This window comes from Varanus komodoensis, unplaced genomic scaffold (genome assembly GCF_004798865.1).
Source record: "Varanus komodoensis strain SLA01 unplaced genomic scaffold, ASM479886v1 scaffold4, whole genome shotgun sequence".
Classification (NCBI taxonomy): Eukaryota; Metazoa; Chordata; class Lepidosauria; order Squamata; family Varanidae; genus Varanus; species Varanus komodoensis.
In genome coordinates this window covers 10,281,479-10,297,869 of record NW_025335941.1, presented here as the reverse complement: position 1 = coordinate 10,297,869, position 16,391 = coordinate 10,281,479, and the positions used below count along the sequence as shown (strand labels likewise).

The 16,391-nt window shown below is 40.5% G+C and overlaps 1 protein-coding gene across 3 annotated transcripts; it reads right to left on the bottom strand.

The window, feature by feature from the left end:
- Positions 1 to 1,289: 1,289 nt before the first annotated feature.
- Positions 1,290 to 16,274, bottom strand: SIK1 (salt inducible kinase 1). Of its 3 annotated transcripts, XM_044441992.1 has the most exons (14): positions 16,094 to 16,274; positions 15,115 to 15,345; positions 14,130 to 14,246; positions 12,022 to 12,085; positions 11,117 to 11,278; positions 10,737 to 10,861; positions 10,495 to 10,618; positions 9,188 to 9,411; positions 8,536 to 8,685; positions 7,523 to 7,645; positions 7,026 to 7,248; positions 5,516 to 5,791; positions 4,853 to 5,114; positions 1,290 to 4,112 (listed from the first exon to the last, which is right to left on the bottom strand). In XM_044441992.1, the coding sequence occupies exons 2-14, from the start codon at positions 15,265 to 15,267 to the stop codon at positions 3,710 to 3,712; spliced, it is 2,406 nt and encodes an 801-aa protein (XP_044297927.1). In that variant the 5' UTR covers positions 15,268 to 15,345; positions 16,094 to 16,274; the 3' UTR covers positions 1,290 to 3,709. The 3 variants fall into 3 exon arrangements, with proteins under 3 accessions (XP_044297927.1, XP_044297928.1, XP_044297930.1); XM_044441993.1 differs by lacking the exon at positions 16,094 to 16,274 and having other exon boundaries at positions 15,115 to 16,071; XM_044441995.1 differs by lacking the exon at positions 1,290 to 4,112 and having other exon boundaries at positions 4,121 to 5,114; positions 16,094 to 16,273.
- Between the last annotated feature and the right edge of the window lie 117 nt (positions 16,275 to 16,391).

Below are 16,391 nucleotides of genomic sequence, written 5' to 3'. Positions count from 1 at the left end.
CATGAAGGTTAAGCTGCTGCAAATACGCTAGTCTTTAAGGTACCACAAGACTTGCTGTTTATAATCAATGATGCTAGAAATATCTTGAAATGTGACTTGAGAATTCACTCATTGCCATATTTTGCAAGACCGGTCAGGGGATTCTGGCAGTTGTATTTCACTCTGCCAGTGTAGAACCCGCTCTTGTAACTTTGAATCCTTCCCCTTCCAGATCAAGACTTGTTGCAAATACATAGATAGTAGGTTGTAATTCTGCCCTCCACTGTTTACTGCAACTTTGGGGTGCCCATGAAGGTAAGCACAGAAAGATAACACCATTCAAATAAAAAGGAACTAGCAGCTCCCATTTGAGCAGTTATCAGATTGCTTTGCAGCATTTTTGCTTGTTTTTAATATCAGAATTGTAATTCTGGTATGCACCCACAACAGAATTAAAACACAAGGGGTGACTAGTGCTTTGTTTGAATAGAAGTACATTAAGTATATTCCATTTTACTGAATGCTGTAAGCTCTGAGGGCTACACATAACCTGTGCAGAGGCACTGTACTTGTGTATTTCCTTGATGAAGGGAAAAGACCATTGTCCTTATGCCCAATCATGAGCTGCCCAGAAAATTCTGCCTGTCACTCTGGGTTGATATTAAACTAGATGACTTGATCCAGCAAGGCAATCCCTTACACGGAGGCCTTTTTAAAAAGAAAAGTCATTTCCTGTGGTTAATGATGGGATATTGTCATTCTGTTTCACAGGATGCAGGTTAAAATTATTCTGTTTTGTCTTGAACTGAATAACCATCTGAAACCATTCTAGTGTTTAGAGCAGAGATGTCAGACTTTGGGCTCACAGGCCCATGTGGCATACCTGGGGTGCCAGACTTGTACCCCACTTGCTGCAGAACTTGGGTAGGCAGGTGGTCTTGCCCATACCCTGCTGGTGGGCCACAGTGTGAAGAAAAAGCTGGTCTAGATGGGCTTTCTCTGATCCAACATGACACTTTTTATCTTCTTCTAGGGTCCCAGTCTGGCTCTCCAAGGTTCCTCAGACATCCACGTTCTATCCCTGTTTTCCTGTCTGATGCTTTCCCAACTTTAGCTTGTTTTCCCCCAGCTCTAAAAAGGCTGGCATACCTCTGCTAAGCTTTAGCTGGAAAGATAAAGTGGGGGAACATCTGAAGAATTCCTTTAGATTTCATAGCGTTATAAAAACTAAGAATTCCCTGGCATGACAGTCCAAAAAATAGACCTATTCAGACATAGTTTTAAAAATCGTCACAGGACTCCAAGACAAATCACAATTTTTAAAACAATTTTTATTATTTAAATATTAAATAAAACACAACTAATCATTTTGGTGTACATCTCTTATTTTAACATAAGAAATAAAATGATCTTCAGTAATGATAAAAATAAAAACTATACATCTTAATTAAATCAGTCACATAGTGTCTATTGCATTGCAGTCTGCAGAACAGTACTGTTGAGAATACTACAAGGAGGGGCTGAGGAAAAAGGAGACAAAACCCTGACACACTGAAAATGACCCTTTTCTACTTCAGAACAGTTTCAAAGCATTTTCTATAGCAATAATGGGAAAAGGGTATTCTATTAGTAAAGTGCTTGTCATTGCTTAAAACACGAGTGTTGTTTTTGTGGCTTTTTGATCTATAGCAAAAAAGGAAAGTTGACAGAAGTGCAGGGGGGAAATACAATTCTTAAAAATGTGCTACTATTTCATGAAAATAAAGGCAACATTGTTGCTTTGTGATGATCCTGCTTGGCTTGTTTGAATCACTCCCCCATACCACATATCAAGCCATTCTGTTTGTTTTTCCCCCTCTCTCTCCTCACTGAAAGGCACCAGTCAGAGAGAAGGCTGGCTGGAGTAATTTCCCTTCACCTTGAAGATCTCAGAACACAAAGCAGTAGCAGCAGCAAGCTAAAGACACATCAATACAGATACTGTAAGCAGATAAAAAGATTGAAGAGCCACAGACATCTCCCTACAAACCCTTTCCCTCCCACCTACCAGACAGATACTCTTTGGCTTGATGGTTTAAAAAAATAGCTTTTTATTTATTTATTTATTTACTTTACATATATAACACTGCAGGTTGCACAAAGCAGTAGTAACTTGAAGGCACCCCTGTGTTACATTTAGAGAAATGGGTCCTTGTTAGACAAAATGAAGCAGTTTCAGACATCCGAACAGTAATTTTGGGCCAAGCTGGCTCACTATTTGCTCACCTGCAACCAACAATGGACCACCCTCCCATTTCCCCTCAGTGTGTAGCCTCCCCTTTGGTGGTCCCCCATTCCCAGTTTCTGGGGACTGCCAAAAGTCATCCTCTGGTCAGAGGGAGCAAATGCCAGGGAACACCAAAAAAGCTTATTTGAAAACCTAGCTAGTAGTGTATAAGGTAATCCAATGCCTATATGCACAAACACAGAGTATTAAAACCACACATACAAATGCCTAAAATAAAAAACCCTCTTGTCTATTCGTATGTAAAACAACAATATCTAGAAGTTGTGCTGTTTGTCTGACTTTAACTAGTTTGTTCAACAATAACAAGACTATGTCTAAAGTGTATTACTTTGTGCTATCCCTATTCCTTTCAACTGTCAGTATCATTGTCATTACTTTTGAATATTGCACATTTCCCAGTGAGACAATTCAATTTGGACCCTTAAAGAAAAAAGAAACGTATTAGCAGCGGCAACAACATGTACACAGCACTGAGAAATTCCTCATAGGCAACTTCAAAGTAATGCTTGGGCTTTTTGGAGGTGGCGAGGGAAGAGGTAAAAGCAACAATGTTTTGAAAGCTTCCCACACCAGCACCTCTTGCAATTCTGCTTCCATAACATCGCAGCCTTATATGAGCAACTTCATGCGACAGATAAAATATTCCTATTGTTTATTTACCAAAAGGGGGAGGAGGAGGAAGCCGTTTGCAACCAGGAACCAAATCCCCAGTGGGTGAAATTGCTTCTAATGCTTCTATTCTTAACTGCTACAACTGAGATGCTGAGCAAAAAATTCACAGTTTTTCTTCAGGTAAAAACATAGGAGTCAGGGAGAAAAAAATTGAGAGGTATTGGTTCCTTTAACATGAACGTCAAAAATGAAGAGTGATGCTTTTGTTATTATTCTATCAATGCACAATGTAACACAAAATACATGTTTTTGTTTTCAAAGAAAAAGGTAAGTCATGTTCACATATCCATAAACAAATACTGTGATTTATGAATAGGGTGACTCTGGTCCCTTCTTTGAAAAAGCCTTTCCCTGCTTTGCCACAAACCATTGACAGCTGACAAAGTCTTGCATAACAGCAGAGCTGTATTGGCCTGACTTTAATACAGTACCGGAAAAGTGTTCTCCTTGACCCCAGCCCAAATTCCCTGTCATATTTTCTTCCAAAAACAAAGGTCTGTCCTTTCTGTTTCTGGTTATATTTGTTCAGTGCAAGAATAGTTGAAGCCAAAAGACGTAAGTATTGCTTTTTTCTTCAGCTCTATAAAGTTAGGAGCTTTACTAAGCCAAATGGCCTCTTCACATATTTCAAACATGTTATTGCTTCTGAGAGTTATTCACCGTTGCAAAATGAAATAAAATCATATATCTGCAGAACTTAGTGACAGCAGCACTCTCTCTCTCTCTCCCAAAAGAGATGTGTAAATTAAAGAGAAAGCTGGGAAAAAGTTCTCATTTGACTAGGACAAATTTCCCCATCTGGGTGGAAGTAAGGTCTTCCATTTCACAGTCCCCATGCTGCAGAGTGACAGCATCATAGCTTGGAGATTGCACTGCAAAGCCATTCGGATTAGAAAACATGGAGGTTACTGGAGACACATTGCTGCTGATGCGCAGATGGGTGTCAAGAAGGTGAGCAGCTGAAGTTACTGGAGAGACCCCAATGCCAAAAAGGTGGGGCTGAAGAAACTGGGTATTATGAAAGGCCAGTTCTAGTGAGTTCTCACTTGGCAGTTCAGAGCGGAAGGAACCGGATGGTTTGCTGCCTGCACTGTCAGACAATGGCTTAGTGTGCAACTGAGACACCTGAGAGGGCTGCTGACAAGCTGGCTGATGATGCTGTAACTGGAGCATCCTAAATAGAAGAAAGGAGAGAGAGTGAAAAAGTTATTCATTTTTAATAAGCTTCCTAATGGCTGTTCTCACACAGCATGACCCTTCCAATGGCATTGTGTCTCCCTTGTGGGCTGTAACTTTTCTGAAATTAAGAGGACCCTAAACCTGAACAGACTTGACAACTGTCTGGGGAGGAGCCTGAATAGGTGTGAATAGGACCAAACATGCATGTGATCTGTCCACACAATATGCACAGCATAAAATCTATGTATCTATGAGGGTTTGGGTGGACTGAGGCTATGCACATTAGGTTCTACACATGTATAAAAACAAGCACTGAATATGCAAACCATGGGCTGGCTGGTGTGATCAGAATTTCCCATCGAGCATATGGCTTGAACGTCTGCACAGAACTCTTATCTCAACAGGAGGAGGAAGCAATGTGAAAGTAATCCTTGCCTCACTACAAATACTAAGCTTAGGTCTTAACTGGATTTTTTTTTATTTACCCAGCTGATAATAAAAAACAGACTTTCATTACACAGCAATTTGACTATATTATGTTTAAGCCACCTGAGCAGCCTCTGTTTCACAAAGTGATGCCTACGACACCAGTTCCTCAAAGCAGCAGACTGAGAATCCACTTTGCAATGTGAAAAACGTGCAGCTCATCTGATTTCAGTGTGAAAACATACTGCAGGCATCACCACAGCTAGCACTATATTGGGCACGTGTCTTACATCAGGTACAATGTCTTACCTTTGCTGCTGGAGCACCTCTTCAAGCAGGTTCCTGCTCTCTCTGTTGCTGCCGCTGCCGCTGCCACCACTGCCGCCACTTCCTCCGCTGCTGTATACGCAGGCATTCTGCTGAGAATGCTGGAAAGGGCCCACACCATTCCATGCTATCCGGGCAGATGAGGACTGACACACCTGGCGGGCAAGTCCTTTGATTTTATTCAGTCCCAGAAAACCCTTGGCTCTGGCATTCTTCCGTAGTTGCTGCCTAAATGCCTTCAAGCCTATGTAGGAAAAACATTTACACATCCAGTTACATGGTTAATCTTCTCCTTGGCACAACTCTACTTGGGCCTGCAAGTAGCTGCTATAGCCCCCCAGTCAATTCTGTCTAAGAACCACAGATCATCTTGCCCTTCTATACAAATACTTTAAGATTTGGAAACCAGGGGGTGGCGGGGGGGCAACATGTCAGTTGCTGCTTTCTCCAGTTTGCAATGTCACAAACTATACCGTTTAATTTTAGGTTATGCGCTGTGCGAACCTATCTAATGTGGTACATATCAGCCTTATGATGAAGGCAAGTGTCTGGAATACCAATCATGGAATCCCAAATTACTACTTGATAGAACTGCGTACATGGTAATAAGGGATGGTTCTGCTTAGATCGCCAGGAATGCTTTACCTTGGGTTAATGAGGTATCAGATGCTCTCCTTCCTTCTTGGAAGCTGACAGGCAACAAGGAAGCGCCACCCATGCAGCCCTGAGCCTGCAGTCCTGGTGTGCCTGAGTGGGAAGTCAGAAACGATGATGTAACTCTGGCTGTGGCGGGGTGACCAAGCGTCATCTGCTCTTCCAAACAGTTGCTCAGAGCCACACAGCCATCATTTGCTGACGAAGGCAGGCAGCTGTCAGAACTGGTTCCTTCAGTGGGGGTTGTGGAAGAGGAAATGACAATACCTACACAGAGGAGCAGATGGGACAGAAGAGATTATTTACAAATGAATACAGGAGTTAAATCATTTAACAAACTGACACAAGACTACCCTCTCCATCTAGAGAAAATCTGCCAGTAATAAAATCTTTGGATAACACTGCAACTAATATCAAATAACCTGAGGCCCACAGAGCATAATGCAATCCCCCTCACAGACCAACTATAACAGCAGCTAATTTAAACCCTGTACAAGTGATATTTATTGCCAAGGTAATATTATTGGTAAAACAACTAATAAATGCAATGAAGAATCCTCGAACCAGCACATTCAACAGCAATCCCTAGCCAGAATCAATGGCAGTGGCAAAGTATCCTATTCCAAAGTTATGTTGTAGGATGTGGGGGTGGGGCAGGGGGGCAGAAACAGCCTTGCAGCCAGGGATGATGCCTGTTAACAGGACTTTAAACAGACATGCAATGCTCGGGAGAGAGTAGAAGCACACAGTCTCCAAAGACCAGGACCAGGGAACAATGAAAACACAAAATAAAGAAAACAGTTAACAAGCCTTGCACTTGGTTTTAGAGCAGGGTTGGGCAATTTGTGGCCTTCCAGGTAGTACTGGATTCTCATCAGCCCACACCACTGAATATAGTGGCTAGGGCTGATGGAAATTGCAATCTGGAAGGCTACAAGTTGCTTACTCCTGCTTCAGAAAACAGCATATAGTGTCCTACATTTTAATCACTATAATTTAGCCACAGGACAGTAACCAAAGCAAGAAAAATAAGCATTTTTCAATGTGACAAGATGGTGTGGAAAGGGTTTGTTTTTTGGGTTTTTTGGCCAAAGGAAAAGTGGCACTCACATCTCCAGCTTCCACACAGCACATACTATTATAATTTGAGTTAAACTGGGGATGGATGGGTGTCAAGAAGCCATATTTTGACAAATATATTGCTGTTTAGGCCACAATCCTATAAAGAAAAAAAGCCCTACAGCACTCAACATTTCCCAGCCAATATTGTTGGCTGCTCAATGCTGGGAACTGTAGGACTTCTGTAATAATATGCCTAGGATTACTTATAAAATGCAATTTCCCCACCACTGTAACTCAGTACATGAAATAGGTGGGGAAAGAAAGGCAACAGATCCAAAGGCAGAACAGCAACATTTATCAGCAAATTCCTTAATGCACTAAGAGTAAGTGCTCTTCTATCCTCAAGCCACATGCTGTAGCCTTTCCTGGCATCACTTACATGGTGGGGAACACTGATAAAAATGCGTCGTCACTTCAGCCAGTGTGTGCCTGCGACTTGTGTTCAGAGGGAGACGAATTGGGCTAAAGGCTTTAATTTCCTCCTCCAGTTCCTTGTCCTGCCTGACTTCCTCACTGATGGTGGTTTCCAGGAGGTTGTTTGGAGAGACTGGGCGATTCCTAAAAAGACTGTTGAAGTTTGGATCCACAGGAAAGAATATAGGCTGAAAGGTCAAAAGACATAGGAAGTGATAGAGTGCCTTTGTTTGCTTCCTCCCTGTATCCTTCCCAGAACAATCCTCATTATCAGGGCTGCTGGAGTAGTCTGTTTTTTGGTATTTCTATGATACTCAAGGAGGTTTATGCAATTATATATGAATTTACATTGGAGTGTAAAGCAAGTAAGGGATGGATATTTAAATACACTCCAGGCACTTTTTGGCCCTAATTAACACCCCACCCCTGCTGAAATACAAACAGGATGCTAGAAGCACCAACCTGTAATGGGTTGCTTATGTCACAATCCATTTCTGCCTGCAAGGATGACTGAATCATATTCTGAGGCTGGTGGTACAGCAGAGATGATCTCAAGGTTTCAGTGGCAAGATTGTCTTGAGGCAACTGAAGGTAGAAACAGATTCAAGAAAAGTCATTACCTTCTGCTTTTACAACTGGAATGCTGGTTAACAATACTGCATAGTATGGACCAATACACAAAGGCTAATTAATTTACACTGTAAATGCGCATACATAATGGCTCAGGTTCAAACTCACTGTAGCAAGTCAAAAAATAAGCTGAGTGTGGACTTTTGTTGAATTGTGGGTTGTTGTGTTATGTGAACCTAGAGGTCCTTTTGGCTATTGGGCAGAATAACAACGTAATAAATACATAAATAAATAGCAGACTCATCTATGCTAACCAACCATAGTTTGTTAACCACAAACAACCCACAAAGAAAACTCAGGGTTGGTTTTTGGGATGTGAACTGTGGGTCACTTGTGAATAGCAAATCATTGTTCATTGACTTGCCCAGGATCACGCAACACAACAAGCCATGGTTGAGGAATGAAACATATTCAGCCCATACCCATACATGCCATGTTGTGAGTTCAGTTTTACATTGGAGGAGAGTACCACAGCCATTAGGATATTACACACAATGCTAGGATGCAGTTCGAGTCTGCCAGCTCAATCTGCTGATGCTGAACAGGCATTGCTCAAAACTTGCCTAATTTATTTTACTTCCCCTTTAGGAGGTTGCAAATGTAAGCCAAAACTCTGCAATCAATGCATAACATGCCATTATTGAAGGCAGGCACAAGAAGCCTCCTTCCAACCCACATTCACCCCACCCATGGTGAAAAATGCCTTCTGGACACAAGACTAAATGAAGCATTAGGGAAATACCTCCTTTGTACAAGCAGACAAATATACTGCCTTAGAAGTAAGACAAGGCACAAAGAAGAATAAAAATTGATGTAACCTTATGAATGACCACATGTGATCTTACCTCAATATTGCTGAAGTCTGAACTCCTTGGCCTTTGCTGGCGGCTGCTTACTGGACGATTTGACAACTGATTGCTTCGGTACTCCTTCAGGCGCTCCAGAAGAAGGTAATAAATTGCAGCAAAATGGTTGTAGCTGCTGTTTTGTAGAGACTATTAGGAGAGAGGAGAAAGAAAAGCAACTCTAGTATATAGGTATGTTCAAAAAGTAATTGCCACCTGAACTAAAGGCTGTAATCCTGGAAACATTTATTTAAAAAAAGAGTCCCTGAAATCAGCAGGGGTTCTTTCCAAACAAAACATTTAAAATGGATGGACTAGAAGCAAGGCAACCCCATTGTCATAAGGGTGAAGGTCAAAAATTGGGCCATATAGGTATTCAAGGCAGCAAAAAATGGGACACTTAGAACTAGATGTTTCCTAATCTCACATTTCACAATATCATGCTGGCAGCGGCATTTAAGGAGTATCTTCCTAGCATATCTAAGTAGCACACAATCCTACTGGCCAGCAGATATGCTTATATCACCAACACCACCCAATATACCTCTTTGTTAACTTGAAACCTCAGTGGAAAAGATGCTCCCCTTTCCTAGCACATTGGTCACTAACACATAAAGGCTGCTTAGACTCTTAGCAAGCAGTCAAGGCTCACCTCTACTGTCCTCTGCCTGTCGATGCCAAGAGTATGCATGATCCCCAGGACCTGCTCATTGTAGTCTCCCAGGTTGGAGTTGTAGTTCTGCATCGAGAAGGCCAGAGACTGCTGCTGCTGAAGAGAAGGGTCTGCTTGCATCCATTTGTGCTGTTTTATTTGGGCAATTGTGATTCGTTTTGTGGGGTCTACAACTAGCATCCGTCGAATGAGAGTTTCACAATCTGGTGAAGAGACAAGAAAGCAAAACTTGAATACAGAGATAAGAGGAAAGACACATCTTTGCAAATGGTACTATTTGAGGCACCTGATCCACAAGAAAAGCAAGCATTAAATAACTGTTTGATAAGCTAAGGCAGATCCATGTTCATAACTATTGTTCAGTTGTATCCCATTGCACAAAACTATTTAGGGAGCAATTCAATGGTCCCTAGACATCATCTGGGGGCAACAGGAAACTTGGGATTCCTAGATCCAAGGTCAGAAACAGCTCTGCCATTAGAGCTTCGAATCTGCACTCTGTACCCTCTCCCTCACTTTGCCTGTAGTGTGGAGAGAATGATGCCAGCTGCTTTTCCAAGCTCAAGAATTTGACCTCAGAGTAAGGCTGAAAGTGGTGTTCCAGTCGGCAGGAAGGGGAAAACACAGAAAGCACCAAGATACAATATATCGTGTGCCCTTTGCAGCTTCCTTTCCTCCCCCTTGAAAGCACCCCAGCTTGACAGCTGTAAATAGCTATCTTGTGAATATGCATAAGAGGAAGAGTGGGGGAACTGTCTCCTCAACCCCTCCTGCCCCATAAGCCTCTGAGTACAGACAACCCAACTGGATTGCACCGTTAATCTAGTTTTGAGACTGTGCAATCAAAACAGACAAAATGGCCTGCTTCTTCTCTTCCACAGGAGGAGAAAGAAACAACTGCTAGAAATACTATAGTCAAATGATAACATTTCAGTCCTTGACCCAAAATAAAGTAAAATAAAACTAAACTAAACTCTAGGTTTAAAAGAATACAGTAGACATTTGAGATATCCCTTTCTCTTAAATAAAATTCTGATTGCATCTATACTCAGAGCATAATTCTCTTCTACACTGTTCTAACTTTGTGTATGAGAAAGAAAATCTGACCTGGGAACATATACATTCAATATCAACACAGAGTGAAAGAGTTCTTCTACACACCCTCAAGATCTTACTATGTATTTCTACCTTTTTGCCCATCGTGTGCCTGGAAATACTGTGCAAAGCCTCAAAATTTAATAGATAACTAACAGTTGTGATTCCCAGCATAAGTTTAGTAAACATACCTTGGGACATGAAGTAGGGAATGCGGAATCGTCCTTCAAGCACCCTTTGTCTTAAAGATGGCAAATTGGGCCCATCGAATGGCAGAGAACCACAGACAAGGACATACAGCACCACACCAAGGCTCTGTCAATACAAAAAGGCCATGTCACAGACAGAAATGCAACCTCCAAAGTTTACTAAGCAGCATCACGGTGGATCACCTGCTGTGCAACAATAAAACAAAATGGAACCTAAAGCTTACCCATATGTCAAGGTGAGGACCTTCATATTCTTTTCCTTCAAAAACTTCTGGAGCTGCATAAGGTGGGCTTCCACACCAGGTGGAGAGAGGCTCACCAGATTTGTAGAAGTTTCCAAACCCAAAGTCTGCAAAGGAGAATGAAACAGACATTATCTACTGCTACTTTTAAAAATGCACTGATAATTAAAGTGAGAGGAGTATTCCAAGAGACCTTAGACTTCTTTGCTAAAATGTCTATTCTGACAAATATCAAATATCCATTATATAAATGTAGATTTTCAAAGGCTTTATCATGGGATCACACAATCAGGTAATAGGGAAATGATTTCAGGATGGACTATTGTATTATGTTGTAGCAGCATCCATACGAGAAGTCTCACCTGCAAGCTTGATGTTCATGTTAGCATCTAATAGCAGATTCTCTGTTTTGAGGTCTCTGTGCACTATGTGATGGCTATGGCAATATTCTACAGCTGAAAGGATCTGCCAGAACTTCTTCCGTGCTTCACTTTCACTCAGGTGCCCATGAGAAGTTAAGTGATCTGCCAACACAATAACAAACAAATAAATGCCTAGGATAAACCTCCCACTATCCTTAACCACAAAATGGCACTTCACTTTTATAATTATTTACCCTAATTTGAACATTTAAGCAATAGAATCCAAATCCTTAGTTTTCTTACTCCCCATTATCTGAACCAACTAATTAATTAGTTAATATATCTGACCTTTCAGCTATTCCAAACATAGGGTTATATTCAGTTACATTACCTCTGCTGGCAGAAGTCTCTTTGATCCAACAGAATCTTCCATGAGTGGAAAGTTTGGGGGAGGAAGCAATTGTTTTTAAATCCCCCATCCTTCTGTACCATCTGCCACCCACCCATACACTCCCTGCTCCAGAGGGTTGGAAAACACTTTGGAACAGTTCGGGAAGCGGCCCAGAGAGCTGAGGAAGAAAGATGAAATTTGCAAAAATCACCATCACACCATTTTCCTCAGATGGAAGCTTCTGCTGGATCAAAGAGTCTTCTATCAGTGGAGGGAATACATCATCACAAATGAAACCTATATACTTTAACTATGACATGTACTATATCTGTCCAGAGCAGTTGTGTGAAACTGAGTATAGTCTATGTAATTCCATGCCTACAGAACCCTAGGTAAACAGAACTTCTGTTTATCCAAAATGCTGATTCCCCAAGTATTTAGATGCATATTCACCACCCAGCATTCAAGTAAGGATTACAGTGCCTACTGCTAAGCTACTATGATGAGAACTTACCAAACATTTCTCCATTCTTTGCAAATTCAGTCACAATGTAAAGCATATCTTTTGTTTCCATAACCTGATGAGAGTGCAGAAGAAGGAGGGATGAGATAGAAAGAAGAATATATTAAAGATACAGACTTCTGCAATGTTTAATATATATTTGAGTAAAAATTAATTTACATGTAGTATCAACATAACATCCTTTTTTCAGCACTACACGGAATCAACAATGAAAAGCTATCAACAAAGACTAGGATTGTGTTTCCCTGGCTGAGTCTATTAATGTTGCAGTGGAGAGATACTCTTTAAATGATATTAATTTTTCCTGTTAATCTATATTAACTATAGATGCATTAACACTTTAGGACATATTCAGGCTCAAGTTAACAGTACTCATAATATCCCCATTAAAAATCACATCAGCAATGATTTCTGAACATACATTGAGGAGCGAACAAGTACTATCCAAATACCCCATTCACACTCGGCACTGTATAGATTTATTCACTTGGTATGATGCCAGACACATCTGTCTATCTACAACAGTTTTGTTTGTGCAAAAGTACTTCTTTATTTCTACCAACACCAAAGTGTGAATGGCTATTCCCTTATCAACCTACTTCTAAAAGGCATTGCCATTTGTAAACTATTTTAAAATGGTTTTAAAATAAAGCTTTAAAAAACAGTATTTGTCACTAACAGTTCCTAGCCTGCTTTTCCAGCAGGAAGTCATAAATAGGAAGACATCCACCAAAGGCAGGTCTCTTAAAAAGAACTGCACTTTTTGTCCAGTGGATGCCGGCTTACTAAAAAATGGTTCAGAACAAGAGCGACATCACAGTTCTTTCAGAAATTATTACTTCTAACATTATCTAAGGAAGTTTGAATATCAAAGGCAGGGAAAGAAGCTCTCTTCCAATTTATAAACACAAAGTGAAAAGCATGCATTAAAAATATATATATCTGAATTTACTGGAAGGAATAAGGCATTTTAAATGTTCTGGGAAAGATGCCAGTTGGATTTAAGTTAGACTTTGCAGTTGTAACTAAGTCATCCCATCCCCAAACTGGCATTTCACTTAATTCCTACTTCATTAAGCACCACATCAACAAGAAATAGGCAGATCTAAAAAGAAAAACTAAAGCTCCAAAAACACACTGCTTCATCATTCAAATAGCCTGATTCAACTTTGAGAAGATTTAAGCCATTTTCATAGCCTTGAAATACTATTTTGCTATGCACTGTTCCATGAATGCAAAAGACTATAATATATATGTATACTCTATATTGCAACAGCAAATGATGACAAATATACATAAATATGTGTTGCAACCTAAACATATGTTTCTGCTTTTCATGTGTGTTAAGTTCCTCCTGCCCAAAGTAATACCTGTGTTCTAGGTATTTTATGACACCAACTTATATTGAACTTTAGATCTCCTGTTTTCTTAAGTCATAAGATTATCCTTGATGATTTCTTAGACAGATTGTCAGAAGTCCATATGGTACTACTTCAGATGATTAAAAGAAATGTCTATTAAACCCTAAATATAAGATTTCATATGTTTGGGATCTATTCTGTTGTCAGATGACTGCAATCTCATTTTCTGCACAGTATATCAGTGTGCCCTAGAAGGCATGCATTGAAAATGAGACAACTAGAATAAACTATATTGGATTCCATTGTAGGATTTGGAGTTTCCAAAACCAATATTTTAAGTAAGCCTTTAAATAGCAGGCTGAACCACACCATATTTACTCAGACTAAATCCAGGTTCAAATATTAATGCAAACTGTTAATATTATATTTATTTATTAAATTTCTAATTGATTCATCTCTTTCAAAACCCTGTACTACAAAAGTATTTTCTTAAGTATAGTCATACATGTTGATAATTTACAAATGATTTGCAATTCAAACTAGTTCTAACTATCTTTGAATGGATTTTAATCCAATATAACAATATTAAGTATAGAATGCTTTCTTTGCTTGTGCATTTTAACAAACCGTAGCACTCATTCCTCGCCTGATAAAATCATATGCACTTTAAGATCCTTAGCCACCAAAGCTATAAAGATAAGTCTATAAGGTATGAAGTGGCCAGAACTGATCTCTTACCTGATACAACTTGATAATGTTGGGGTGATTCAAAAGCTTCATTATTTGAACCTCTCTATAGATTTTCTCCAAATTGCTTGGATCTAACCGTGTTTTGTCTATAATTTTTATTGCAACCTGCAGTTTCAAGAAAACAAATCCAGAAGACTTGTAAAATATGTTTTATTCATCATAATAAAGTAGCACAAATGAAAATAAGTGTTGTGAAAAGTAAAGCATATTTAGAAAAAAAACATAAACAATGCTACATTTCTGTTAAAAACAGCAAGATAGCATACAGTAAATGCCCCCCACCCCTGGAATATCAATGGAACTTATCAAATGCTAATTTCACAAGAATCAATAGGAACTGCATACAAGTAAGTGTGTGAGCAGCATAACCATATATTTAAGTGCTGGATATCACTGAATCGAAGTACATTTCTTCAGTAGTAAAGTCTGCTTAGAACTGACCTGTGTAGTAGTGCCAGTCACTGAATTTAACTAAAGTGACCACCACTCCTGACATTCTGTTTTATAGCTAGTCAAAAATACATATTACAGGCTACTGCAAACATTCAAAAGAGGTAACAAAGATTCAACTGACATATTTTTAAGAATAAGAGCTCCAACCTTTGGATCCTGACCACTTCTGTTGAAGTTAATGTTAGCTGAAGGTGAACTGTGCTGCTTATTTCAGAAAACTGATAACCACTCAGGAAAGCAGTACAATAACTACAGCTTGTTTTCATTAATCCAGTAAAATAGTAAAATCAGAACTAGCAAAAGACTCAATTGTTTCAAACTGTTTTTGACACAAATTTAAAGTGCACACTAAAATGTTCCTGCTAATTTAATTAAGTTTTGGTCTATTAAGCTGTCTACTCCAGAGATACCCTATTGATGTAAATTAATCTATTCTATATTTGTGGAAGCTGGAAACCCCACAAAGCAAAATTTCCCAACTCAATATTTGATTTTCGGTTCAGTAGAATATCACACCCACCTGTGTTTTGGTTACTCTGTGTCTGGCCAGTTTTACTACAGCAAAATTGCCTTTTCCCAGTGTCCTCTCAATATCATAGAATCCAACCCGAAGAGGCCTTTGCTGGCTTTGGTTTGTGGTGGGAGCAGTTGTATAATCTGACATGATCACCATGGTTTGATATTAGTGGGTGATGAACACTATTTAAAACTGTTCACATAAGCATTCCTCTTTGAATATTGCAATTTGCACCTGCAAGAAGAAAAATAACCCACCACTGAAACATTTCTTTCTTATTTCTGCCCCCTACATGCTTTCCCAAATCACCTCTAGTTTCATATTGAAATAGATAAAATTCAATCCAGCAGTGCTCTAAAACATGCTTAATAAGAAACCTTCCCTTGTTCTGCAGTTAGAAACCCAGATTAACTGCAAAATAAAATCACTCTGCAATTTAGAAAAATTACACAGAACTTATTAGAGATAGGTAACTGTAAAAGGCCAAGGAAATTTTAATAGCACTAAGGAAGAACAGTCTCTGCAAATATCTACAATGTAACCTGCGTCTGTGCTTAAATACGTATCCCCTTAAACGAAAGTACAGAAATGTCACGAAAAACAAACGGGACGGGATTCGGGGACCGAGGCGTTCAGATAAACCCCGTGCAAATCCCCTTTCGGGTTTTTTCCAATACGAATAGCTAACCGCTAGCAAAAGCTGGGTGACGAACGGCAAAAATGTTCGTGTCTATCTCTACCATACACCCAGGAGTTGCAAAAGGGGATTCCCTCAGTGGAACCATCGCCCTGAGAGGAGGGGACGCAGGAATGTGGCCGCGCGTCCTCAAGGCGGCAGGGAGAAAGGAAGAAAAAGCGAGATCGGGAGAGGGAGAAAGCGGGGAAAGACGGAGGCACCCCGGGATTTCTCCCTAAAAAACCTGTCCTCTCCCAGGTCATCGCACGGTCTCGCCCCACCACGCGACTCTCTCTCAAGCTGTACCTTGCGCGACGCTGGCTGGCTGGCTGGCTGGCTGGCTGGCTGGCTGGCGGCTGCCGCCTCCGCGCCCGTCTGCCTGCCAGGCTCTCAAGCTGCTGCTGCTGCGACTCGTGGCTCCGCCACTGATGCTCTCGCTGCTGCCCGCGCGCTCTGTGTGTGTGCAGCGGGCAGAGGAACACGCGGGAAGCCCTTCCCTCCGCCCACCTCGAAAACCGAGACAGGCCCATTGACGTCACTTTGACGCCAGAGCGACGCGCGATCAAGCGCGAGGCTGAATGAGAAGGGAGAGAGAGACATCCAA

What these genes read in the sequence shown, in the direction of transcription:
- SIK1 (XM_044441992.1), bottom strand. Translation starts at nt 15,267, where the DNA reads ATGGTGATCATGTCAGATTATACAACTGCTCCCACCACAAACCAAAGC. An exon ending in CATGAACATCAAGCTTGCAG is followed by an intron (nt 10,862 to 11,116) that starts GTGAGACTTCTC and finishes TCTCCTTTGCAG; the next exon opens with ACTTTGGGTTTGGAAACTTC. An exon ending in TTATCAGTGTTCCCCACCAT is followed by an intron (nt 5,792 to 7,025) that starts GTAAGTGATGCC and finishes TCCTCTGTGTAG; the next exon opens with GTATTGTCATTTCCTCTTCC.